The sequence below is a fragment of the Pongo abelii genome, chromosome 18 (genome assembly GCF_028885655.2).
Source record: "Pongo abelii isolate AG06213 chromosome 18, NHGRI_mPonAbe1-v2.0_pri, whole genome shotgun sequence".
Lineage (NCBI taxonomy): Eukaryota > Metazoa > Chordata > Mammalia > Primates > Hominidae > Pongo > Pongo abelii.
Genome location: NC_072003.2, coordinates 73,157,033 through 73,182,383, shown reverse-complemented (window position 1 = coordinate 73,182,383; position 25,351 = coordinate 73,157,033). Strand labels below are relative to the sequence as shown.

The 25,351-nt window shown below is 56.3% G+C and overlaps 1 protein-coding gene across 10 annotated transcripts; it reads right to left on the bottom strand.

The window, feature by feature from the left end:
* Positions 1-390: 390 nt before the first annotated feature.
* MTSS2 (MTSS I-BAR domain containing 2) lies at positions 391-25,344 on the bottom strand. 10 transcript variants are annotated; one of them, XM_054534092.2, is made up of 15 exons: positions 25,141-25,344; positions 20,378-20,439; positions 20,189-20,262; positions 19,363-19,447; positions 19,178-19,269; positions 19,022-19,096; positions 18,492-18,716; positions 17,626-17,783; positions 17,166-17,273; positions 16,241-16,338; positions 13,646-13,868; positions 4,637-4,711; positions 4,092-4,268; positions 3,769-3,934; positions 391-3,620 (listed from the first exon to the last, which is right to left on the bottom strand). In XM_054534092.2, the coding sequence occupies exons 1-15, from the start codon at positions 25,207-25,209 to the stop codon at positions 2,848-2,850; spliced, it is 2,460 nt and encodes an 819-aa protein (XP_054390067.1). In that variant the 5' UTR covers positions 25,210-25,344; the 3' UTR covers positions 391-2,847. The 10 variants fall into 10 exon arrangements, with proteins under 10 accessions (XP_054390067.1, XP_054390069.1, XP_024088988.1 ...); XM_054534094.2 differs by having other exon boundaries at positions 13,646-13,772; positions 25,141-25,343; XM_024233220.3 differs by having other exon boundaries at positions 18,492-18,641; positions 25,141-25,343.
* Between the last annotated feature and the right edge of the window lie 7 nt (positions 25,345-25,351).

Here is a 25,351-nt window from a genome sequence, read left to right as displayed (position 1 = left end):
GCAGGAAGTGGAGGGGGGCGGGGCTGAGGATGCGGATTTGGAGTGGATGGAGCCTGCCCAAGGGATGCGGAATGAGAGGGATGCCAGGGATGGAGTTCGGGCCCTGCCTGGCCCAGGGGCCTCTGCAAGCCTGGGTTGGGGGAGGCGGTGTTGGGCTGATCGCCTCGCCTTGACCCTTGCCATCCTTCCTCCTCCATCTGGCTGCCCCCAGGCAGCACCTAGCAGGGACACATGTGGGACATTTCAGAGACCCAGGTCTGGACCTGGCACCCACATTTTGAGATCTGAGCTCCTCTGGGAGCCCCCAGCCTGGCCCCCTGCAGCTGGGATCTGGGGTGGGAAAGGCGAGGTGTGGGGATGGGGTAGGAAGCAGCCAGGCAGAGGCAGGGGTGTTAATTACAGTACACCTTTATTAATACTGGAATCTTCACAGTGCATCTGTTACTTGTAGCAGTGACTATTTAAATCAGGGGGAGGATGGTGTGGAGGGGGCGGGGAGGAGAGGAGAATTTTTCCAAAGTCTGACAGAAAGAAAAGAAACAAAATGGTTCAGATGGGACGGAGGGTGGGGGAGGGCGGAAGGGTGAGTAGGAACCAGGAGGGCTGCCTGGGGTGGGGGAATAAATTAAAAAAAGGAACGAGTTAACAACAGCACCAGGAAAGTTACTTCAGTCAAAAGACGCTTTTGAAAAGAATATTTCTCTGTACAAAATGAGAAATTAAACGAACGTAAAGTCCCCCAAACCAAAGTTTGTGATGTGGGATGGTTGGCTCGGATCCCGAGGTGGGTGGGCCTATGAGGTGGTTGCTAAGTCGACGCAACGGCGGCGGGGGTGGTCTCAGGGATGGACAAGGGGATGGAGTAGAGTATGTACAGCCCCCGGGGCTCACAGGGGAAGGGGACGGCAGAGTTGGTGGGGGCTGTGCCACACAAGCCCCCCCTCTCTGGGAAGCCCCTGCCTCCTTTCCCATCAGGACCTCTGACGCCCAGGCCTGCCCACCCACTGCTCCTCACACTATTCCCATCACATCCTGAATCCTGCTCCACTGCCCTGCCTCGGCAGACCCCTGCAGCCCTGGGGAGAATGTGTGGCAGAAATTCCACCCAAGACTCCCCAAATTGGTCACCTGCTCTCCTGGCCCCTAAAACCGGAGCTCTGGTGTTGGCCTGAGCTCCACGGGTTGAGTGCTCGGCCAGGCAGTTGTTGGACCTAGTGACTTACAGGGACCATTCTTCATCAACTCCCTCTGATGGGACTCTGTCCACATCAGGGCCTGCTTGGTGCCCGGACCTACCCAGGAGCTGCCCAGCTCACCGCACAAGAACTCCCAGGAGCTCAAGCCTGGGAGGCTCAGACCCAGCTCCATTCTATCAAGACCAAGGCGCTCCTGACCCCCAGGTAGGACCCTGCCCTGGGGCCATGATGCCCTCTGAGCCCTGCTTTCCCTCCTGACCTGCGGGGCCACCAGGACTCCCTCCGCTCGCCCTAGGCTCACGTGCTTTTACCTGCTGAGACTCGGCATGACTTGGTGCGTGGGGTGGGGGCAGCGTTGCCCCTCCCCCTGCCCCCGCTGCCAGCGCAAGCCTGGACCACAGTGGGGGCCGTCCTGGGATGGCATCTCCTCTGGCAACAGAGAGTCAAAGCCAATCTTCCCAGATTTGCTCCCCCACCTGGGCTTGCAGCCGGCTCAGACCACAGCAGACAGGCCGGGAGCCTCCCAACCCTATTTTAGCTACGCTCAAGACGCCAGAGAGAACGGTAGCTTCCCCCGGGCTCTGGGGAAGCCAAGTCCCTCCCTTCTCCTCCTGCCATAGGACCACCAGGCCACTGGGGGGGCCCTGTCCCCCAGGCACTCCCAGACACACACCCTGTATCGTCCCCTCACCCCCACACACAGTCCTCGTCCACAGTCAGCTCCATTTTATTATATTCATAAAATGACCCCATACCTCCTACTGCTCCAGTCCCCCCCCTCCAAAGGTGGCTGAAACTGTGACCCCCAAAGTTAAAAGATTGATGTACCCAATGAGAAGTGGACATCTGAAAACGGTGCCTGTGTGGCTGGCCGGTGACCCCAGGGCCTCTGGCCTCCTAACCCTGCTGCCCTAGTTTCCAAGGAGCTGCCCTGGCCCCCTCCAGCCAGCCTCACGGGGTGGGGGAGGCGAGGGGCGGGAGCCACCACAGGGCCCCCAAGACCCCCCAAGCAGCCCCTGGTTTCCTCCCTGAGACTCGGTGTGGGCCCTGGAACTCCCTTCCCACACGGGGGGGCCTGGCCGCCCAACTCCAACCTGCCGCCCTGGCCCCCAGCCCCCAGCAAACATCCAGCCCAGCGCGCACCTGGCCCCTCCACAGCCGCCCCGCCTCCTGGAGGGAGAGGGGCCTAGGAGAGGAAGAGAGAAGGCAAGAGGGGAGGAGGGGGCTCAGGCAGGGGAGAGGGGGGCCAGCATTCCAGGAGGAGCTGAGGCAGGACCAGCCCTGGGAGAGGCCGGGATGGTGGAAGGGAGGCCAGCCTGGCCCCTCTGTCATGGGCGGCGGCCCTGGCTCTGGTGCTCATGGGTACGGAAGAGGCAGGGCCCAAGAGGAGGAAGAGGAGGGACAGAAGAGCATAAAACAGACTCCGAACCAGGCCCAGGCCTGCAGGCTCCGTCCTGACCAGGCTTGCTAAGAAGTCACTTCCCGTTTAAATGCCGGAATCCAAGTGAGGTGTCTCTTTCCATAAAGCGGCATGGCCTCTGCCCTGGCTCTGTCCTCTCTCCTGGCTGGGCGTTTGCTCTGAGTGCCTGCGGCTCACAGACCAGGCCACCTGCTCGCACTGGGGCCTGAGAGGATGGGGAGGGTGGCGCCATCATAAGATGCGGGGCGCCGACCTGTCGTTGGTGACGGTCCTGCGGAGCCGGACCCCACGCCGGATGGCCACCAGCATGTCTTCGGCCGGAGGGTCGCTGGTGGCGGCTGGGGGCGGGGTGGGCGTCTCCTCCGTGGGGGTGGCTGATAGAGCAGTGGGGAAGGGGAACTGGCCCTCGCCCAGTGCGTGGGCACCCGCCACCAGCTCCCCCAGCTTCTCCACCAGGCTGTGCCGGTTGGCTGCCAGCTGCTGCTGCTCGTCCTCGGCCCCTGCCCCGGGGTACCCAGCTGCCTCTGGGGATGGGCTGCCCCAGGCTGTGTTGGGCAGGCTAAGCCTCTTTGGGGAGGCCTTGGCGAGGTCCGGTGCCAGGGGTGAGGCGGTCTCGTCAGTATAGAAGACGCACTCCTCGCTGCCTGCCCGTGTGGGCCCCATGTAGCCGGGTGAGTCAGGCACCGTGGGCGTCTTCACAGGGACGATGGGCGGCCGGATGGGGATGGGGCCAGCGCTGGACAGGGCGCGGCGCACGGTGGGCTTGGTGGAGGGTGTGCGGCGGATGGTGGCCACGCCGGGGGGTGCGCCCGAGGGCAGGCCAGTGGCTGTGGGCAGCCCCGCGGTGGGCAGCCCAGCAGTGGAGGCTGGGCGCTTGGTCTGGATCAGGCGGCGGTAGTTCTGGGCGATGTTGCTGTTGCGCGGGATGGTGGATGACTTGTCAAACTCAGGCGGGCCCTCGCTGTCCGCATCCCCATTCACGGAATAGCAGTCGTAGTCGGAGCCTGGGGGCACGGGACACAGTGAGACCCAGGGCCCGGGTGGCCCCTTGCCCCCAGCCCACCAGGGTGAGCACAGAGCGGGAAGGATGGGGCCCTCCTGGATGGCTAAGTCCCAGCTGTCCCTGGTCCCACCCCAGCCCCGCGGGCCTGCCTTGGGAGGGGATGGTGTCCTCAGAGCAGGAGGGCGTGGTGGTCTGCGTGCTGTAGCCGCTGGAGTACTGCAGCGAGTCCCGGCTGCTCTTCTGGTGCTCCAGGCTCAGGCCACGTGTCAGCACCATGGCCAGGTCACTGGCTGCGGGGGACACCTCCTCGCCGTGCTGAGGGTGGGAAAGTGCAGGCTGAAGCCTTGCGCCCCCAGTCCCCTCTGCCCAAACTCCAGGCAGCCCTGCCAGGTGGTTGGAGCCGGCCCTGAGGCCACTGGCTGGGCCTCCTGGGTCTGACCTGGGAGTGAAGGGGGGTCCCTGACCGGCCTACCTTGGCTGCGATGGTGGCAGGGGACATCCGGGGTCGCGGTGCCTCTTCCCCGCTGGGGCCCAGAGTGCCCCCACTGGCAGGGCCTGGTTCTGTGTCTCGCAGGAGCTCCACTCGGTCCTTCCTCCGCTGCAAAGTGGCGCCTGAGGGCTGCTCATGGGAGCTGACCTTGGACCAGTCCTGCAGGGAGGGTGTGGCAGGTCAGGGGGACCACTGGCCCTACCACCTATGGCCCGGGGGCCCCTCACTGTGGCTGAGGCTCAGGGTGTCCAGGGCTATGAGGGGTCTCTGGTTCGCAATCACAGCCAAGGGCAGAGCATGGAGTGTGACTGTGGCCCCTCGGTCCCACCAGGCCCAGGGGTACGATGTGGCTGTGTGGGCAGTGACTGTAGGAGATGGCCAGGTGGCTTGTCTCTTGGGGACAGGTGCTGTGTGCACACACCCCTGGCTGAACCCAGGCCCTCTGTGCAGCGATGGCACCAGGTGGGGAGGGCATGGACGGGAGGGGCAGCTGGTGACTGTCCTGGGGCTGGGCTGGGAGCACTGACCGAGGTTGGGGAGCTGCACTCGCTAACGGACTGGCAGGTTTCTGAGGCCTCGGAGGATGCAGAGCTGGAGGACTTCTGCCATGCAGAGGCCAGCAGGTGGTTGCAGACAGAGGGGCCGGCAGGCAGCAAGGAGGAGAGGAGAGAACAGTTTTGGTCACAGAGCTGGCATGCGGGGGGGGCAGTTCAATTCAGCGCCTTGCCCAGCACCCCCCCCCCCCACCCCAGGACCATGGCTGCTGAGTGTCTGTAGCAGGACACAGTAGCCCAGAATGCACACGGTGGGCGCTGACCCACCCGACAGCCCAGCCCTGCGCATTTTGAAGACTGACCACAGGATTCACTGCTGACGGCCTGGATATGGCCAGTGAGGAGAAAAAGAGATACTAAGGGCGGCAGCTGGGTGTTTGGTCTGAGCAGTTGGGTTGATGGTGTCACAGTTTTCTCAGACAGGACACGGGGGAAGTGTGAAGCCCCGAGTACCACGCTGAGCACTGAGCTGAGCTGCCTCTGAGGTCTCTGCATGGATGCAATGAGGGCCGTCGTATTCACAAGCTGAGTGCGGGGAGAAGTTGGGGTTGGAGCCATCAGTGCAGTGGTCTTGGCGTGGGATGAGGCCACCAGGCAGAAAGTGCAGTTAGACAAGATTCAAGGGCCAGGCCCGCGGCTGCTGATGCGCATCAGGTGGGAGGAAGAGGAGAGTCCCGCAAAGGAGAGCAACATGGAGCGGCAGTAGAAGTGGGAGGAGAACCACGAGCAGGCGATGACCCAGAAATCAGGAGAGCCTGCTCTGCGGAGAAGGGGGGCGGCTGTGCTGACGCTGCTGGGTGGGGCCATCGGCTTGGGGCACAGGGTGTCCATGGAGACCCCGAGGAGAACTGCTTCCATAGAATGGGGTGGGGGAAGCCTGTTTTAAAGTGGACTGAAGTATGAAAGGGACACACCTGCTCTGGGCAGTGGGGTGGAATAGGTGTCCTGGGAGGCCCCCCACTCCTAAACAACTACAAAGAATAAAGAAAAAAGCAGGGTAGACACAGGCCCATGAACTCCTGAGCATGTGTGACGGGCAGGGTTCCCTGGGGCAGATGCTGGCTTCAGCACAGCAGTGGGGACATGGAGCATGGTGAGGTGTTGGCCTGGGAATGAGCCAAGTTAAGCCAGGGCGGCCCCCCTCCTCCAGCTCTCTGAATCATTCTGGATTTAGATCCCCAGATTTCCTGCAGATTCGAATGAACCAAGATCACCAAAATAAAAGGAAACCAGGCACCACCTGTGGGGATTCGGAGGAAATAACACATGCAGACTTTTGGCAATATGACGGTTAAAGTAAAAAAACTCAATGGAAAAAGTATTTGGAAAACTCAGCGAAAAAGTTCAACACTCGCTCATGAAAAAACAAACAACACAAAGATACAAGCTTCTAGAAAGGAAGCTAATTTGATAAAGAATACCTATAAATGCATTGATACTTTTCCCTCTGAGGTTGGGAGAAAGACCAGGATGCCCACTGTCATCACTCCTTTTCAGCACTGGAAATCTTAGCCAGTGCAATAAAGCAAGAAAAAGAAATAAAAAACAAATGGATTGGAAAGAAAAGAAAGAAGGCCAAGTGTGGTGGCTCACACCTGTAATCCCAGCACTTTGGGAGGCTGATGCATAAGGATCACTTGAGCCCAGGAGTTCGAGACCAGCCTAACATAGTGAGACCCCTGTCTCTACAAAAAATTAAAAAGTTAGCCAGGTGTGGTGGCATGTGCCTGTGGTCCCAGCTACACAGGAAGCTGAGGCAGGAGGATATCTTGAGCCTAGGAATTCAAGGCTGCAGTGAGCTGTGATCACACCACTCAACTCCTGCACTCCAGTGTGGGTGACAGCAAGACTCCGTCTCAAAAAAGAAAAAAAAAAAGAAAAAAAAGAAAATGATCACTGTTTACAAGTGACATAATAGTATATGTAGAATATTAAAAAGAATCTACAAATTATTAGAATTAATAAAGGATTAACCTTTTAACAAGGTTGTCAGAACAAAATCAGAAAAAGATCAATCGCATTTCTAAATACCAGCAGCTAACAGGAAAACAAAAACAAAACAAAACAAACCCACCCTAAAACATCAATGTAATTTACAATAACATCAATAAACACTAAATACCTAGGGAAAAAATGCCAATGACAGATATGCAAGATCTTTACACAAAAACTACAAAACAAGCTGGGTGCAGCGGCTCATGCCTATACTCCCAGTACTTTGGGAGGCCAAGACGGGAGGATCACATGAGGCCACAAGTTTGAGACCAGCCTGGCCAACATGGTGAAACCCCGTCTCTACTAAAAATACAAAAATTAGCCTGGCGTGGTGGTGCATGTCTGTAATTCCAGCTACTCGGGAGGCTGAGGCACGAGAATAGCTTGAACCCAGGAGGCTGAGGTTGCAATGAGCTGAGATTGCACCACTGCACTCCAGCCTGGGTGACAGAGTGAGACTCTGCCTCAGAAAAAAAACCAAAAACCAAAAACCTCTACAAAACATTACTGAGAGGCAGTAAAGCCTAAACAAACAGAGGGATATCTGCAATTCCATTCAAATCCCAGGAGCTTTTTTTTTCTTTTGGTAGGAACTGACAAGCTGATCCTAGAAGTTACATGGAAATGCAAAGGGCCGAAAACAGACAAAGTGGTAACAAAAAAATAACTAAGCTAGGGGACTTCCATGACCAGATATCAAGATTTTCTATAAAGTCTGGCTGGGTGCAGTGGCTCATGCCTATAATCCCAGCACTTTGGGAGGCTGAGGTGGGTGGATTGCTTGAGATTAGGAGTTTGAGACCAGCCTGGCCAACATGGCAAAACCCCAATACAAAAAATACAAAAGATTAGCTGGCTGTGGTGGTGCACATGTAATCCCAGCTACTCAGGAGGCTGAGGCATGAGAATGGCTTAAGCCTGGGGACAGAGGTTGCAGTGAGCCAATACTGCATCTCTGCACTCCAGCCTGGGGGACAGAGTGAGACTGTATCAAAAAAAAAAAAAGACTTTTTATAAAGTTATAATAATTAAGACGGCGTGGCATTGGTATAAGGCAGAGAAATCAACAAGTAGGACAGAGTGCCAAGTCCAGAAATAGCCACACACCTACAGACACCTGACTGATGATGAAGGCAGCACTGCTGTGCACTGAGGAAAAGAAGATGCTATGCTCCACATGTCTGTGTCTCCCGCAAATTCCTCTGTTCAAATCTTAACCCCCAAGATAAGGTATTGAGAGGTGATTAGATCATGAGGGTGGAGCCCTCATGAAAGGTTTAGGGATCTTATAAAAAGAGGTTTGAGGGAGCTAGTTTGCCCCTTCCACCACTGAGGACACAGCAAGGAGGTGACATCTATGAACTACAAAGTGGGTCCTCACCAGACACCGAATCTGCTGGTGTCTTGATCCTGGCCTTCCAGCCTCTGGAGCTGTGAGTGCTACATTTCTGTAGTCTAAGCCACTCAGGTTATGGTATTTTGTTACGGCAGTCCAAATTGACTAAGACAGATTTTTTTTTCAATACACTGTTCTGGGTCAATTGGATATCCATATGAAAAAAAGGACCCCTACCTCACACCACACACACACACACGCACACATGCACACACACATACACACACACGCACACGCACACACATGCACACACACATACACACACATGCACACACACACATGCATACACACACATACACACAACATACTCAATTCCAGAGGAGCTGCAGATCTAAAGCAAAAGGGCAAAACCAAAAGGCTTTTAGAGGAAAACATCTTTGTGACCTTGCAGTAGGCAAAAAATCTCTCAAGCAGGACACAAATAGCACTAACAATTTAAAAATGGATAAACTGGACTATTTTAAAACTAAGAACTTCTGGTCATTAAAAGACTCCCATTAAGAGAATAAAAAGGTACCCAATAGAAGGAGAGAAGATATCCGATGAGGAACTTTATCTGCAATATTAAAAAGTTCTATAAATTGCTAAGAAGAAGACAGATAATCCAGTAGAAAAATGGGCAAACGATTTAAAAAGGTCCTTCATGAAAGGGAACATTCTAATGGTCTTTAAAGATATGAAAAGGTAGCTGGGTTCAATGGCACACATCTGTAGTCTCAGCTATTCAGGAGGCTGAGGTAGGAGGATTGCTTGAGCCCAAGAGTATGAGGCCAGCCTGGGCAACATAGCAAGACCCTATCTCTTAAAAAAAAGTATGAAGGCTGGGCACGGTGGCTCACACCTGTAACCCCAGCACTTTGGGAGGCCAAGGCGGGCGGATTACCTGAGGTCAGGAGTTCGAGACCAGCCTGGCCAACATGGTGAAACCCCGTCTCTACTAAAAATACAAAAATTAGCCAGGTGTGGTGGCACATGCCTGTAATCCCAGCTACTCAGGAGGCTGAGGCAGGAGAATTGCCTGAGCCCGGGAGGTGGAGGTTGCAGTGAGCTGAGATCATGCCACTGTACTCCAACCTGGGCGACAGAGTGAGACTCTGTCTCATAAAAAAAAAAAAAGGTATGAAAAGGTGTTCAATCTCATTAGCATTAGAGAAATGCAAATAAAATATACAGAGAACTACTATTACTATGCACCCACTAGAATGGCAAAATGAAATCAATATAAAATGCCAAGGGCTGGTGAGGATGTGGAACAGCAATGAACTGTCATACTCTTGGCCAGGTGTGGTGGATCATGCCTGTAATCCCAGCACTTTGGGAGGCTGAGGTGGGTGGACTGCCTGAGGTCAGGAGTTTGAGACCTGCCTGGCCAACACGGCAAAACCCCATCTCTACTAAAAATACAAAAATTAGTCGGGTGTGGTGGCATGCACCTGTAATCCCAGCTACTCGGGAGTCTGAGGCAGGACAATCACTTGAACTCCAAGGGTGGAGGTTGCAGTGAGCTGAAATTGTACAACTGTACTCCAGCCTGGGCAACAGAGCAAGACTCTGTCTCAAAAACAAAACAAAACAAAACAAAACAAAACAAAACAAAACAAAACAAAACAAAACACTGTCCTAATCTTGCTAACAGGAGGGTAAATTGGTATGAGCACTTGGCTTACTGTTCGGTAGTACCTATCAAATCTGAAGATGTGCATATCCCATGACTTTGCAATTCTGCTCCTAGGAATGTGCCCCACAGAACTGCATACTAGAATGTTCACAGCAGCACTATTAGCAGCATCATGGCCAAAAAACTGGAAACTATGCAAATGTCCATCAAAATGGTTAAATTATGTATTCACACAATAGAATGCCATATAGCAATGAGCATGATCTATATCTCCACCTAAAACATGGATGAATCTCATAAACATAACTGAGCAAAAAGAAGCCAGACGTAAAGGATACATACTATATGATTCCATGTATACACGTAGAAAGAATAAAAAGGGCAAAACTAGGCCAGGCACTGCGGCTCATGCCTGAAATCCCAGTGATTTGGGAAGCTGAAGTGGAAGGATTGCTTGAGGGCAGGAGTTCGAGACCAGCCTAGGAAACATAGTGAGACCCCATCTCTATAAAAGAAAAAATATAAAAATTAGCTAGGCATGATGGTGCACACCCGTAGTCCCAGCTAATTGGGAGGCTGAGGCAGGAAGATTGCTTGAGCCCAGGAGTTTGTGACTGCACTGAGCAAGGATTGTGCCACTGCACTCCAGCCTGGGTGACAGAGTGAGACCCTGTCTCAAAAAAAAAAAAACAAAAAAAAAAGTAAAAAGTAGTCAGGATAGCAGTTACCCTTGGGTGTGTAGTGACTTAAAAGAGCACTGGTGGCTTCAGGAGTGGTGGTTATCCTGCTTATGTTCTTGTTCTCGGTGTGTTTAGAATACCTCAATAAAAAAGTTCCTTGGGCAGGTGTGGCGGGTCATGCCTGTAATCCCAGCACTTGGGAGGCTGACACGGGTGGATCGCTTGAGATGAGGAGTGATCCAACATGGCGAAACCCCGCCTCTGCTAAAAATACAAAAATCAGCTCGGTGTGGTGGCACGCACCTGTAATCCCAGCTACTTAGGAGGCTGACGCAGGGGAATGGCTTGAACCTGGGAGGCAGAGGTTGCAGTAGCCAAGATGGCACCATTGCACTCCAGCCTGGGCAATGGAGCGAGAGTCTGTCTCAACAAAAAAAAAATTCCTGAAAGACTCAATGATGATGGGTTATAACCCATAGAATAAAAGAAATATTTATGAGTCCATATTGATATAAATTAAAAATTGAATATATAAATAAATGGGGGAGAAGGAACAGATCTTTTTATAGTAGAATCTCAATTAATAAATGTAGGAGAAATGACGGAAATAGAAAGTCACCTATTTTAACAAGCAAGAATCATCAGTGGATGCCAAAATTAGAGAGCAAAAGTACAAGGAGAAACAGGACATTTTCATCCTCTCAAAAGTATCCCTTCACAGGATATTTTATTAATTAAAAAGGGAGAAATGATGACTCTCCAGTGGAGAAACTTGGCACACACCACCTTAACTAAGGATCAAGGTGAACATCACCAGTCACATGGCGCAGTGACATTGTGCAGCATTTAGGTTGCACCAAGATGGGGACAACCGCACTTCTGTGGTACTCTTGCCAAAATTGTATGACTTCTAATTCTGAATGAAAAGACATCAGACAAAGCCAGATTTAGAGGCATCCTACAAAATATCTGACCGATATTCTTCAAAAGTACCAAAGTCATGAAAAACAAAGAGGGACAGGTGTGAGAAACTGTCACCAGCTGGAGAAACTGAGGTGACACCAACACGAAACACTATGTAGGGTCTAAGCTGGGGGCAGTGGCTCATGCCTGTAATCCCAGCACTTTGGGAGGTCAAGGCGGGTGGATCACCTGAGGTCAGGAATTCGAGACCAGCCTGACCAACACAGTGAAACCCTGTCTCTGCTAAACACAAAAAATTAGCTGGGTGTGGTGGCGCATGCCTGTAATCCCAGCTACTTGGGAGGCTGAGGCAGGAGAATCGCTTGAACCTGGGAGGCAGAGGTTGCAGTGAGCCGAGATTGCACCACTGCACTCCAGCCTGGGTGATAAGAGCAAAACTCAAAAAAAAAAAAAAAAAAAAAAAAGAGAAAAACCCGGGAACATGATGTAGGGTCCTGAATTGGGTCATGGACCCCTGGACCAGCAGGACAGGAGAGGGAAAACTGGCAAAAATAGAAGACTGTAGATTACTTAGTATTATACCAGTGTTAATTTCTTGGTTTTAAAAATGTTTTTGGTGGTTATGTAAAGTAAGATGTCAACACTGGGGAGATTCTGCAAGAGTATATGGGAACTCTACATATTTTACAACTTTTCTACAAGTCTAAAATTATTTCAAAATGAAAAGTTAAAAAAAAACCCAAACAAAAAACCCTCAGTGGGTAGGTTAAATAGCAAAAAAGAGAAAAAGTCGATTGTAAGATAAAACTGAAGAAATGATCCAGAATATATCTGGAGAAACAAGGAGATAGAAAATATGAGCTCAGAGATGCCTAAGATAGAAAGAGGGGGCTGGACATGCATCCAACTGGAATCCCAGCAGGAGAGAACAGAAAGAATCAAAGTGGAAGTAAAGAGATAATGACTCGCTGGGCGCGGTTGCTCACACCTGTAATCCCAGCACTTTAGGAGGCTGAGGCAGGCAGATCCCTTGAGCCCAGGAGTTCAAGACCAGCCTGGGCAACATGGCAAAATGTTGTCTCTACTAAAAATACAAAAATTAGCTGGGCATGGTGGTACATGCCTATAGTCCCAGCTGCTTTGGAGGGTGAGGTGGGAGGATCGCTTGAGCCTGGGAGGAGGAGGTTGCAGTGAGCCAAGATCACGCCATTGTGCTCCGGCCTGGGTGACAGAGTGAGATCGTGTCTCAAAACAAAACAAAACAAAACAAAATGAAATAATGACTGAAAGTTCCCAGGACAAATGAAAGACATGAATACCAACCAAGAGAGGTTAAATAAAAATAAATCCACATTGTAGACACGCTGTAGCAAAACTAAAGAGAAGGCCTAAAAGTGCCCAGAGAGAGACTCAGATTCCTCAGAAAGAAGCATCAGCGACTGACAGCTGACCTTCCAACCAATGGTGGAAGCCAGAACACAGTGGAAAAATACCTTCACAGTGTGGATGGAAGACAACTGTCACCCCAGAATAGTGTTCCTGGCAAAACTAACTTTCAAGGAGAGGACAAAATAAAGCATGTTTACAGATAAACAAAAACTGAGAGTTTACAACTACAGATCTATTCTAAAAGAACTTCTAAAAGATGTTCTTTACTTCAGAAAGAAAGAAAATAAGCTTTGGAGGATTTGAGATGCAAGAAAAAAATGACAAGAAATGTGTATTAACATATGGGTAAATCTAAATAAGTACTGTATGTATAAAATAAAGAAATTAAGAAAAATGTCATTTGTGGGTACTATAAAAAAAGAGAAAATAATATAGCTTGTAAGTTTGAGAGGGAATGGGTGACAAGTAAAAAAATATATATTAAGGGCCTTGAATTATTCAGGAGGTGGGGTTGTGTAAATATGCATGGTAAGATTTTGAGGTAACCTATAAAAGAAAAGAGATAGAATACAACTTACAATCCAGTAGAGGGGGAATAAGAGAAAAGAAAAAACAAAGGCAAGGGTACAGACAAGAATTCAGGACAAATAGAAAGAAAAAAGCCAGAAGTCCAAATATGTCAGTAATCATAATAAATACAAAGGAGCTAAAAGTGCCAATTAAAAGACAGAGGTTGTCAGAGTGGATAAAAAAAGAAAAATCTAGGCATTATGCTGCTTACAAGAGACTCATTTAAGCTGTAAAGATATGTGAATTTAAAAGCAGAGATAGAAAATAATAATATAAATACTAAACAGGATAAAGGCCTTGGGGGCCTTCAGGCCAGTCTCAACAGCTATGGTAGTCCCACGTGTGGCTTGCCTGATGCTGGCGTAAGGCTGCGGCACCCCACCCTGACTGATCCTCCTGACGCCCCTCACCTGGCTGGTGATGTCTGGAGGCATAGGCGAGGGGGGCTTGGAGTAGGCGGCGTCCTGGGAGACGAAGCCAGAGTCATGGGAGGAGACGCTGGAGAGGCGGGCGGTGCTGGTGGCTGGCTGCGCCAGGCTGCGGTAGCGACAGGTGGAACTGGGTGAGTATGTTTGGGCACCCCCAGGCCATGGGGCTCCGCCACCCTTGGCACTGCTACTGCTGCTGGGGGCACTAGGGGAGTGAAGGAAGAGGGCACAGCAGCCAGACAGGGAGACAGAGGGGTGTGTGTTTGGGGGAGGTTGACAGACGAGGGTGGGGAAAAGAGGTGAGGGGCAAAGGAAGGAAAAGACAATGTCAGACTAGGAGGTCCTGAGACCCAGGTGCTACAGAGGAGCTGTGTTGTGGGACGGTGTGGAAGGGGAGGGCCAGAGCAGGGTACCCCCAGCCCCAGCGCTGAGGGGAGCTGTGGTCAGGGAATGCCCAGGGTGAGGCAACCTCTCTGCCTCCTATTCTGCCACTAAGAAGAGTTGTCCAGGCCAGGCACAGTGGCTCGTGTCTGTAATCTCAGAACTTTGGGAGACCAAGGCGGGTGGATCATTTGAGGACAGGAGTTCAAGACCAGCCTGGAGAACATAGCGAAACCCCATTGCCACTAAAAATGCAAAAGTTAGCCGGGCATGGTGGCGCACGCCTGTAATCCCAGCTACTTGGGAGGCTGAGGCACGAGAATCACTTGAACCTGGGAGGCGGAGGTTGCAGTGAGCCAAGATTATGCCACTGCACTCCAGCCTAGGAGAGCAAGGCTCTGTCTTGAAAAAGAAAACAAGAAACAAGAAACAGTTGTCCTGTCTGGGCGTGGTGGCTCACACCTGTCCCAGCACTTTGGGAGTCTGAGGTGGGTGGATTGCTTGAGTCCAGGAATTTGAGACCAGCCTGGGCAATATGGTGAGACCCTGTCTCTACAAAAAATATGAAAATTAGCCAGGCGTGATGGTGCACACCTGTAGTCCCAGCTACTTGGGAAGCTGAGGCAGGAGAATCGCTTGAACCTAGGAGGTCGAGGCCACAGTGAGCCATGATTGTGCCACTGCACTCCAGCCTGGGTGATAGAGCGAGACCCTGTCTCACAACGACAACAAAACCCAAAAAACGCACCAAAAAACCTATCGGTTTCACCAAAGATCTTAATCTAGATTCCTATATCCTAAAAAATATATCTTTATCACTGAGGCCTCAGCCTCCCGAGTAGCTGGGACTACAGGCACACGCCACCATGCCCGGCTAATTTTTTTGTATTTTTTAGTAGAGACGGGGTTTCACCATTTTACCAGGATGGTCTCAATCTCCTGACCTCGTGATCCGCCTGCCTCGGCCTCCCGAACTGCTGGGATTACAGGCGTGAGAGACTGCCCCCGGCAAGTCCAATCATTTCTAAACCACCTTCTCAAAATCTGGTATTTGCCATCCAGTCCTAACTGGATGTCTAGCATATGGTGATGGTGTGTCTGCATACAGAGGTCACCTTCCAAGTGGGTCCTGCACCCACCATCACCCTCACCCTCTCCAATCCCTCAAGGGTGTCCAGCCCTCTATGGCTGACACCCTCAGCACAGCAATTCAACCCTTGCGTGGTGTTCCTGGCAATGAAAGTTGCCTTCTCTCTAAGCGTGACCCTGAAGCCTCCCAGCCTCTGCCCCTGTTCATGGCTGTCCCCTGCAATCAGCCCCTTCCCTGTGGGATGGCCCCCCACGCAGGGTCTGAAGAGCCTCTCTCTGAGGTAGTAGCTGATTGCTGTGCCTGGCTTCTCCCAAGCTCTGGATGTCCAGCCAGTGATTCTGGAGAGAGGGATGCCTGGCAAAGGGGGGCCCCCACCAGCACTTCACTCTGTGCTAACTGCCCTCCCCACCCAAGGAAGCTTGAACCGTCAATGTCTCCCCCAAACCCAGCCCCAGTGCCCAGCCAAGGAAAGGCCCCTGATCCTGAGCCTGGCTAGTGACTGCGAGATCCATGGCCTCTCCCCAGCTCTGTGAGGCTCCCGGGGCCAGCCTGGGCCAAGGCTCCAAATGTGGCAGCTGCCTCCATGGGAACCAGCTCTTAGGAGCCAGCCAGGCTGGAGTGTCCTATACCCTGTGGCCCCAGCACTTGTTTCTAGAAGCCTTCCCATCTCTCCCTGATCTTTGACTCTTACTATGACCCCACACGGTGCTGGGCCTGGCAGAGTCCAGTGGTTAAATGCTGGGACTTCATGTGTCAGTTTCCCCTTCTGTAAAATGGAGATAACACCATACCTGATACAGCAGTGTTAGGTTTCAATGAGAAAAAATGCATAAAGCACTTAGCACAGCACCTGGCACATAGTGGATGCTCCATAAATGAAGCTGCTACTGCCCCTGCTCCCTATCCTGCCAACAAACGCCTGTGCCAGGAGCAGTCTTGGGATGACAGGGCACATTTTCCCTCTACATATGCAAATTCCTCGGATGATGTAAAAGTTGTGAATTTTGAGGCCCCGAAGCAATTTCTGATGCAGTTTTGCTGGGAGCGTCCCCATTTCCTCTTGGGATACCACCCCCAACACCTCTGGGAACCCCACCCCCACCGACCTGCACATGCTGGACTTCCGGGAGCTGGAGCTGCTGGGTGATGAGGGTGGGGTCTGGTAGGACCAGCTGTAGTCCGAGCCCTTCAGGTCTTTGATTACCTGGACAGGGACATGGATGGGGGTCACTGGAGGCAGCTCCTCAGAGCTAGTAGGGCCAGAGGCCCCCCACTCTCTAATTGTGAACCACACCCCAGGAGAAGACCCAGAAATCTGAAGCCCGCTCCCCCAGGCTTCTCCTAATGTGGGGAGCAGGGAAACACCGGGGGACACAGCCTTCTTGGAGCCCCTTCTGCTCACACATACTGAGTACAGATTCCGAGCCCAGCCTGGGCTGTGAGAGAGTGATCCTGACACCATGGGGTGCAGGTTGCTCCTGCGCCTCCCTGAGTTTGTTTTCTCCTGTGAATCGGGGCCACCTGTTCCTGTCTTAGAGCAGAAGATTCCCTAGGATAACTTGGCAGATGCTGGGCATGCAACAAGTGCCTCTGGAGCGTGCTGCCCACAGGCTGTGGGACAGGACTGGTCTGAGTGCAGTGGCAGCAGGGCTGGGGTGGGGTGGCCAGGTATGCCTGGGTCTAGGGGAGGGGATGGGGTTTCTGTGCATGAAGGGAGGTGGGGCGTCTCCAGGTTCGGCAGGTGGTCTGCCCACGTGGAGCAGGGCAGGCAGACTCTGGGCCTGACTCCATGGATCCAGGACTTCATCCAACTACTCTGACTCTGAGAACGCTGCTGGCCACGGCATACCCTCCCCAACCCAGGCAGGTGCTCCGGGATGGCCTGCAGTGGGTGTCAGAAGGGGTCTGGTCTTATGCCCCTAACTGCCTCCCCCAAATGCCATCCTCTTTTCCCCTCTACTGTTCCCAACCTAGGGCAGCCCATCTCCTCCCTGCCCCTGGCCCTGGCCCTTGGCCAGAGGGCTCCCACACCTGCTCGCTGGCGGGAGGCAGTTTGTGGGGTTCCGCTGTCAGCACCACCAAGTCGTCGATGATGCCCTGCAGGTGGGTGATCTCTCCCAGCATGGTCAGCTCTCCATTCTGAGGAAGCAGCGAGTCAGACCTGCCGGCCCTGTCGCCCACCTGCCCGCCTGCCCAGCCACCCTGGAGAAGCAGCAGGCCTTGTCGGGCCTCTCCTCTCTCACCCTTCCTCGCTAACCAATGCTGCTCGGGGCTGGTGCAGGCGGGGCCCACACAGCCCAGATGGCTGGCATGATGGGCTGTCCAGACCAAATCAGTGCATGGTGAGCTATGAGACCTGCCTTTGGGCCAGGAGCCTGTGGCCTTGATGCCCCCAGCCAGGGACTGCTGAGAAGTGACCCTTCTTTGAGGTCAGAAAGTCAACCCTGGGCCCAGCCCACCCCTCTGGGGTCTGAATCCCCAGGAGTCCCACCACCACAGGCTGCAAGAAGGTGATGAAGGTGCAGAAGCGGCCCCGCTCCTCGATCAGCGCCCGGCGCACGGCCTGCTTCTCTGTCTCCTCCAGCAGCAGGTACATGTCGTTGACGTCCTGCAGGGCACTGTCCAGCTGGGGCTGCAGGTCTCCTTTCCCTGGAGGGGTGGGGAGGAGAGGCCTTGCTGGGGATGCCAGCCTGGCTTGCCACACCCATGAATGGGCTCAGACCCTGGTGGTGGCATCTCTCGGCCGTTGGGCTGGGTGCTGCCCTGGGGCCAGGGGACTGGGGGCGGGGGTGGCAGTGAGGACTCTGGGGCTTGTGGAAGGGCTAGTCCCACCAAAGCAGGCAGAGAGGACAGACACACACACAAGAAAGAGGCCAAAGCTGCAAAGCCACTCTGGATCGGCACATCTCCGGGGAGGCTCTTGGCGCCCAGGAGCTCTGCCAACATGGAGCCTCGCTGGCCTCCACCAAGGGTACCCTCACTGTCCTGGGATGGCGCCCCTCACCTCACAAGGTCCAGGGACGTGGGGCAGAAGCGGGATAAGAGAGAGTGTGGGGCTCAGCTGTAGGCCAGGCCACGGGATGGGGGGCCAGGAGAGCTAGGGCTGGGCCTTGGAGGCAGGGAAGGGGTCTCAGTGTGGGTCCCCACTCAGCTCAGGGAGCAGAGCACACAGACAGCAACAGCGACACAAGAAGCAGCGAGAAAGAGAGAGGCGAGAGGATGATGCAGAGGAGATGATGAGATGGCAGGTGAGGAGGTGACAGGTAAGGACGCAGGCCAGCCTGGTGGGGGCGGGGCGGCCAGGGCCTGTGGCCCCCACCCCGCCCTGGCCAACCCCTCCTGGCCTGGCAGACTGACCCAGCAGTGGCCCGGGACTCATCCCTGGCCAGGGGCCCCGGGGGGGCCCCGGGAGCCCCAGGAGGACTGTGCCCCAGGCCCCTCCCTCGTGGACCGACCGCCTTCCTCGCTTCTCCTTGGCCTGGAGAGGTTCCTTCCAATGGCCCTGAGCTGGGGGAGACAGACAAATGCGACAAGGACGGGAGGAGCAGCTGGAGGGACCGACATTTGACTTACCAAGTAGCTCTACAGGAAGGATGTGGGAGGAGAGGAGGAGAGACAGAGAAAGAAAGAATGTGTGAAAGACGCCGGATGGACAGAGCCACTCCTGGGGCGGGGGTGCCTGGGCCTCCTGCTGCCTCCCCTAGGGAGGTTCTGGACCAGGTTTGGGGGGCAGGGCAGCTCCCTCTGTCCCACCCAACAGGTTGGAGGGTCCTGTGTCGGGGACAGCGCCCCTCTGGCTGGGATGAAGGCTGTGGGGCGCCCCACGGGGCGGTGGGGCTGTGGAGCGGGGCCGTGGGGCTGTGGTTGGGGGTCGCGCCGGGCACTACCTTTGCGCGCCTTCTTCTGCAGCTTCAGCGTGTCCGACGACTTCTTTTTGATCTCATGCCGGGCTCGTTTGTACTCTGCAGAGGGGGAGAGGGGAGCGTTCTAATGGGGTCCCTGCGGAGTGGGGGGTAGGAAGCCTGGCTCCGCGCCACCCTCACCTTTCGCGTGGTCCTTGTCCAGCTGGTTGGCCGCCTTCTTCCAGTCCTCGATGCGCTCCTGCAGCGGGTTGATGAGGCTCTCCAGCAGTGCGCTGCGGAGGGCGGGCGGGAGCGCAGGTCAGGGCCGGGCTCCCCCGCGACGCCCCGTCCTCCCGCCCCCCTGCCCGCCCGCGGCGCCCACTCACTTGGTGAACTGCCGCAGCTTGGTCTCGATGCTGCGGTGGCGCATGCACATGCGCGTGAGCGCCGAGCCAATGTCCCTCGTGGCCCCTGGCGAGGCAAGCGCGGGGTGGGAAGGGGCCCGCTGGGGCCTGCGCAGTCCCGGCCTCGGGCCAGGAGGGGGCGCCCCGGCCGCGCAGGAGGAGCCCGCAGCCCGCGCCCTGCCCGGCCGAGCCGCAGTCCCGCCGGCCCTGGGGGATTCGGGGCCTCCTCCATCTCCACCAGCTCTTCCTCCGCCATCCCGGCCGCGCCAGCCTCCTGCGGCGGCCTCCCCTCTCTCCCAGTTGGGAGAGGCTGGCGCCAAAGACCGTTCCAGGAGCCGGCCTCACGACCCTCCAGGTGTGCCCAGATGCAGGCGCGGAGTGTGAGCACGCCCGGGGCCCGAAGGAGCAGGAGCCCCAGGTCTCTGCCACTCAGACCAGAGGGCAGAGGAGGCGCCAAGCCCAACGGCGCGCTCACCTGACCCTGCGTGCTCTTAGAAGGACACGAGGGCATGGGTGGGAAGAAGCCCTAAGGAGAATCTCTGTGCTGGGGGGGGAGGTCACATGAACAGCCCACAGCAAAAAGGGAATCCCCGGGGAACACTCCTGTCACTACTCACCCACTCCTGCTTGCATGCCTCTTGTGACGAGGGGCTCACTCTCTCCACAACCAGCCCATTCCATTAAGGAGCAGAACTCAAGGTTCTGGGCTTGGCGTCCCGTCCTTTCCCTGGCCCATCCCCTATTCTTCCTTTCCAGCCTCCAGGCCCACCCTGGGGCACCCCCAACCTCCAGCCACGCGCCTCCCCACCTCGGGTGTTGGTAGCCATGTCAGCCACTTTCTGGAAGGCATCCAGGAAGGCCACAGCAGCCAGCACGGTGGTCCTGGGGAGAGGGACAACGGCATGGATGGTCAGAAGGACAACAGTACGGATAGTCAGTGGTTGCGGGGGGGCCTCTGCCTGCCCCTCCCCTGCTGGGGTGCCCTGGGCCACCTCACCTCAGCTGGGAATGCAACTTCGTGGCCTTGGAGTTGAAGTCCTCCCAGATGGGGTAGGAGCTCTGCCGGGCAGATGGGAGAGAAAGTGAGCTTCTTGTGGGGCGGTTGCAGGGCTGGACCTGGGCCGGGCTCCCTGCATGTTCCATCCACACTTGGGCAGTTTCTGAGACAGCAGCCCTGCCCCATGGAGAGGAAGCCTCTGGGCCCTCTTGGAGGGCAGAGGACCAAGGACAGAGCCATCGGCATGAGGAAAGCCTGTCCCTGGGAACGGGCGCCTTTGCCAAGCCCTCCCTCCCTGAAGTCAGGACGTCCACCCTACAGGCTACAGGGGCCCACATCCTCCCTCAGGGGAAACGGAGCAGGAAGTGGCAGGTCCTGTCCCCTCGGGGTTTCCCAGGGGCCTGGCAGGGGATCTGGGCTGAGCCCAATGAGAGGCATCGTGTCTCTCGGACATGTGCCTAGGACACTGGCACTGACCTGCCCACCAGGGGCAGAGACACAGTGTGGAGGGTAGGGGGTGGCAGGACTGAAGGCATGCCAGGTGTAGACTGGGGCCTCCGGGGCCCCTGCCCTGTGTCCTGGAAGCTGCCATCCCAGACCAGCAGCAGCGGCTCCCAGGGCCGAGGAGGCTGTGGCTGCTGCAGGGCCCAGCTAGCCTGCCTGGGACAACTAGGCCCTGGGCTGAATGGGGCCTTGTGCGGCCAACAGAGCCACCTTTCTCCACCTCCTGCTCCCCTCCCCTCCTGGGGAAACAGTGTGGCCTTTATCCCAGCCTGGCCCAAGGCTCCAAGTTGGGAGGGGATTTCCCAATAGGGAGGTCGGGCTCCTGGCGACCCAGTTGTCCAATCTGATTATGGGGCTTTTCTGGTTAACGCATGCCCCGGGGTCCTGGAGAAACCTCAGCCCTGGCCCAAGGGCCCTGTGGAGATCTTGCTCCTTGACGGGCAGCCCTGGTCCAGCCAAGCCCCAGCCCACAGGGGCTTCTGACCCTCCCCTCCATGTAGGATGGGGCATTGGAGGCTGGGGCTTTTCCTGAGGAAAGGAGAAAGCGGAGACCCTGGCCCTCAGGGCCTCAGAGGGAGGCTCTGCCCGGCTGCAACCCAGGAGCAGGCTAGGGCTTGCCCTGCCAGGCTGGGAGAGCTTGCAGGGGTGGGAAGGAGACAGGGCAGCTTAGGGGGCCTCAGAATCTCCCTCCCCTCCCAGCCCAACCAAACCAGTGTCCAGAGAAAGCAAATATTTGCAAAGTCCACAGAGGCTGAAGCAAGAGTGGGTAAGCTGTGGGTGGGCTGTTCCCAAATGGGCACAGCTCAGAGTGAAGGGGCCTGGGAAGCTGTTCCTAGCCGTCCCAAGGAGTGGACTCATGCCACCCATGCCTGGGGTACCCCTTGGGGGTCTTCTAAAAGGGGGCACTCTCCCACCACCTGGACCCCCATCCCCACTCAGCCTTGAAACCTTGCTAAGACCTCCCTTCAGGGAGCAGAGAAGTTGCTAGGGGTGGAGTGGGGTCCAGAGCCAGCTGTCCTTGCGCCCAGGAACCTTCTTAGCCCCTGAGCAGCCCTGGGGCAGTCTCAGAGATTAAAGGCTCTCCCCATGGGGAGGGGACAAGATGGGGCGCAGGGGAGGCCAGGCCATGTCCCCTCAGCAGATGGACCCAGGTGCCTCAGTCTCTAAGGACCTGGACCTGCCCCCCTCCCCACGGTAACTACATAAAGGACCCCAGAGACAAGGAGCTTATGTCTTATTTGTTTATATCCGCCTCTTCATGGATAGGTCAATTTCACTGATTAAAAATAAGAGATAGGGCTCCAGCAGCCAGTGCCCCAGGAACCACATCCTCAGCCTTCACCTGGGACAGGCACAGGCAAACCTTCCCAACAGCCCCCTTTCACTGACAAGGAAACAGAAGCCCGTAGAGGTTAGCTCATTTGCCCACGGCCACAGGGTGGCAGGGTCAGGACCTGATCCCATGTCTGCCTGGTCACTGCACGCTAGGGAGAGGGACTCCCTTACAAAGCAGGGAGACAAGCACTGAACATCAAGGCTGGGGAGGCGGCAGGGACTGCTGGGATGTGAGAGACACCCAGTTCTGCCCCAAGCACAGTGGCTGCTCTGGAGCTGGGGAGGTGAGGGGCTTGTCACTAGAGGCGCCCAAGTGGACAGGGATGAGGGGACTCTGTCTCTGTCCCGGCAGCGGCTGTGGTTCAGATGTGGAGTGTGGGTGAGCAATCCAGCCTCCAATCCCAGGGAGTGGGCTTTCCAGGTGCCCCTGGGCAAGAGGCCCCTGTCTGAGCCTCAGTTTCTTCACCTGTAAAATCAGGAGAGGAGGGGCACCTGCCCCACTGGGTCAGTGTGGAGATTGAAGCAGGTGCTGCCCAGCCAGCACTCCGCGCAGTGCCCAGCACGCGGTAAGTGCTCAGTTAACACCGGCTGACAGTACGAAAGCCCTGCCCTCTGCAGGGGCCCCTAGCAGAGGCCTGGCCAGGCCTATGTGTCCAGGTGACACTCCCCACTCTTGAGGGGTGGGTGAAGAGTATGACCCCATTTTCTGGCTGGGCCAGCACGGGGTGGAGGCCCCATTCACCTTGCTGAAGGTGCCGTGCCCAGGCCTATGACCTTGGGCAAGTCCCTGCCCCTCTCTGGGTTTCAGTGGGCAGCCTGATACCAGTGGGCATCTGACCTTGGCCCCCGCTCAGCCCAAGGTCAGGGCCTCCCAGAGGCCCAGGGGAGGGCTTCTGTGCGGCCTGTGGACTCACTGTGGGGTGGCCTCATGGGGCAAGCTCAGTCTCCTCAACCTGGCTGCTGATGGCCGCCCTTCCTCTACGGAGGCCCTGCTGCTCAGGCCACCGAGGGGAAAATCCAGAAGCTGCCCCCCCCAAATCCAGGCGGTCAGCTTCCAGGTGGCCTCATCGCCTTCTCTGCCCCTGGTCATGGCGCCTGAACACATGCCTGTGTCATAGGTAGGGGCGTATCTGTCCTTGGCATCATCCCAGGTGAAGCCTCTCCTGTTTTGCCTCCACATGTCAGCAAATCATGCCCGATGTCTGGCTTGAACCTCTTGCTATGATCTGGGCCCACTTCCTTCTGTCTCATCCCAAAGTTCCTTGCAAATTGGCTGGAGAGGGAGAGAGACTGTCCTGGTCCGCTTCCACGAGCAAAATCTGCTGCTCTCTGCAGTGGTTGCTAAGAAGCTGCCAGTGGTGGTGGGTGATGGGGTGCGGGAAGGCCCATCCGGAGCCAGCTCTGGGATCGGCCAGGGGAGGGTGGTCTGTGTTGCCCAGTCCCTTAACAGGATCCTGGGGCCAGGGCTGTGATGTCCACAGGACAGGCAGGGACTGCTGGGGGCCAGCGGAGGGGCCCGGATGTACAGTTGCAAGAGATGGGGGTCCCAGGGGGAGTGCACCATGAGGGGCAGGGGGTGCGGGGCATCTACAAGCCGCTAACTGGGTAGTCCCAGGCCAGGCTGGCTTCAGGCCTCTTCCGGGGGCAGAGATCTGGCAGCTGTCCCTGGGGCTGTTGTCCTGGCAGCACTGGGAGCCTCGACCTCCAACCTGCCAGCAACCCCCACCCCTCACAGGGCCTGTCCTAGCAGCACTGTACTGGGTGGTGTCACCCCCACCCCTGGCCTGGTGGGATTCTGTGTCGTGCACTTGGAGAATCTGCGCTGGGGTGTGGCGGGGGGGCCCTTGGGAGATCCTGTGGGGTGCCTCGTTCTTTCCCCTTCTCCTCCCAGCCCCCAAATCCTGCCGCTTCATCCTAGGCTAAGGAAAGGGGGCAGGGCAGGAGGGCAGGAATACTGGTTCCCGGCCCCCACCCTATCACTGGAGCTGGGCCCTCTCTGCCTAGTCAGCGTAGGGCAGCCCTGCCAAACCCCCTGGCCTCGTTTGGGGAGAGGAACCCACTAATTTTCCCAGGAGAAAAAATGGGGACTGAGGTCAGGGGAAGGGTCCAATAGTCTCCTTAATGACCTTGAGCCATTTCCAGGCCTCAGTTTCCCCACCTGGTGGGGTGAGAAATGAATGGGTGGTTGGCTCCAGCCTGACCTTAGGCAATCCTGGGAGACAGGGGGGGCTCGGAGCTGAGAGCCCAGGGTGGTAATGGGGTAGGAAAAGCGCTCCCTTGGGGTTGCTCCACCGACCCCAACCTTCATCCCGCCTCCTCCCAAGGTTATGATCAAGGCCTATCCTTGGGATGCAGGGACATTCAGCCCGGAGACCTTGGAGTCCTGGAGCTTCCTGGGGCTGTGGGGGTGGGGCGGGGCTGGGGGACGCAGTCTCACGGTCGGGTGCAGAGGCCCAGGTCGGCGGGGAAGGAGTTAACGGTTCTCCGCTTTATTATTTTTTCCTGCTTTGGCGGTGACAGCATTGTCTGGGCTCCGGGGCCGTGGGGGAACATGGTGGTGGAAGGGGGCGGAGGCCGGTAAGACCCCGGACTCGTTAAAGGGCCCTAGAGTCGGTCCTGGATCCAAACCCCATTCATGGTTTGGCGGTCTGGGGCGCAGGGAGCCTGCGTGTGCACAGGCTCGGGTCAGGATCCCACGGGGCCACCGCGGGCACCGCACGGACACCCCGACACACGAGCACCCACACCCCCAGACGGGCACCCGGAGACACGGGCGCCCAGCAGACGCAGGCAGGACGCGCTCAGACAAGGACACACAGACACCGCGGCGCGCGGCCACACGGGGCTCGGCCACCCGCCGCCACGCGTCCCCGGGGGGTCCCGCATCCGTCGCCGCGCGCCCGGCCCCGCCGCGCCCCGGTTACCTTCATGTCGTTGACTATGGCCTGGAAGAGCCCGCCCAGGGCGCCGCACTCCTTCTCCGCGGTCTCCATGCTCTGGCCGGGCCGGGCCGCGGCGGCGGCGAGGCGCACGGAGCGCGGGGAGCCGCGCAGGGGAGGGGGCCAGGCCGCGCGGGCGCTCGCTCCGAGGCCGGGCCGGGCCTCCCGCCTCCGGGCCGCGCTCAGCGGCCGGCCG

What these genes read in the sequence shown, in the direction of transcription:
- MTSS2 (XM_054534092.2), bottom strand. Translation starts at nt 25,209, where the DNA reads ATGGAGACCGCGGAGAAGGAGTGCGGCGCCCTGGGCGGGCTCTTCCAG. An exon ending in GAGTCCCGGGCCACTGCTGG is followed by an intron (nt 17,784 to 18,491) that starts GTCAGTCTGCCA and finishes CCACCCCTCCAG; the next exon opens with GGAAAGGAGACCTGCAGCCC. An exon ending in CTCCAGACATCACCAGCCAG is followed by an intron (nt 4,712 to 13,645) that starts GTGAGGGGCGTC and finishes TCTGCATGGCAG; the next exon opens with AAGTCCTCCAGCTCTGCATC.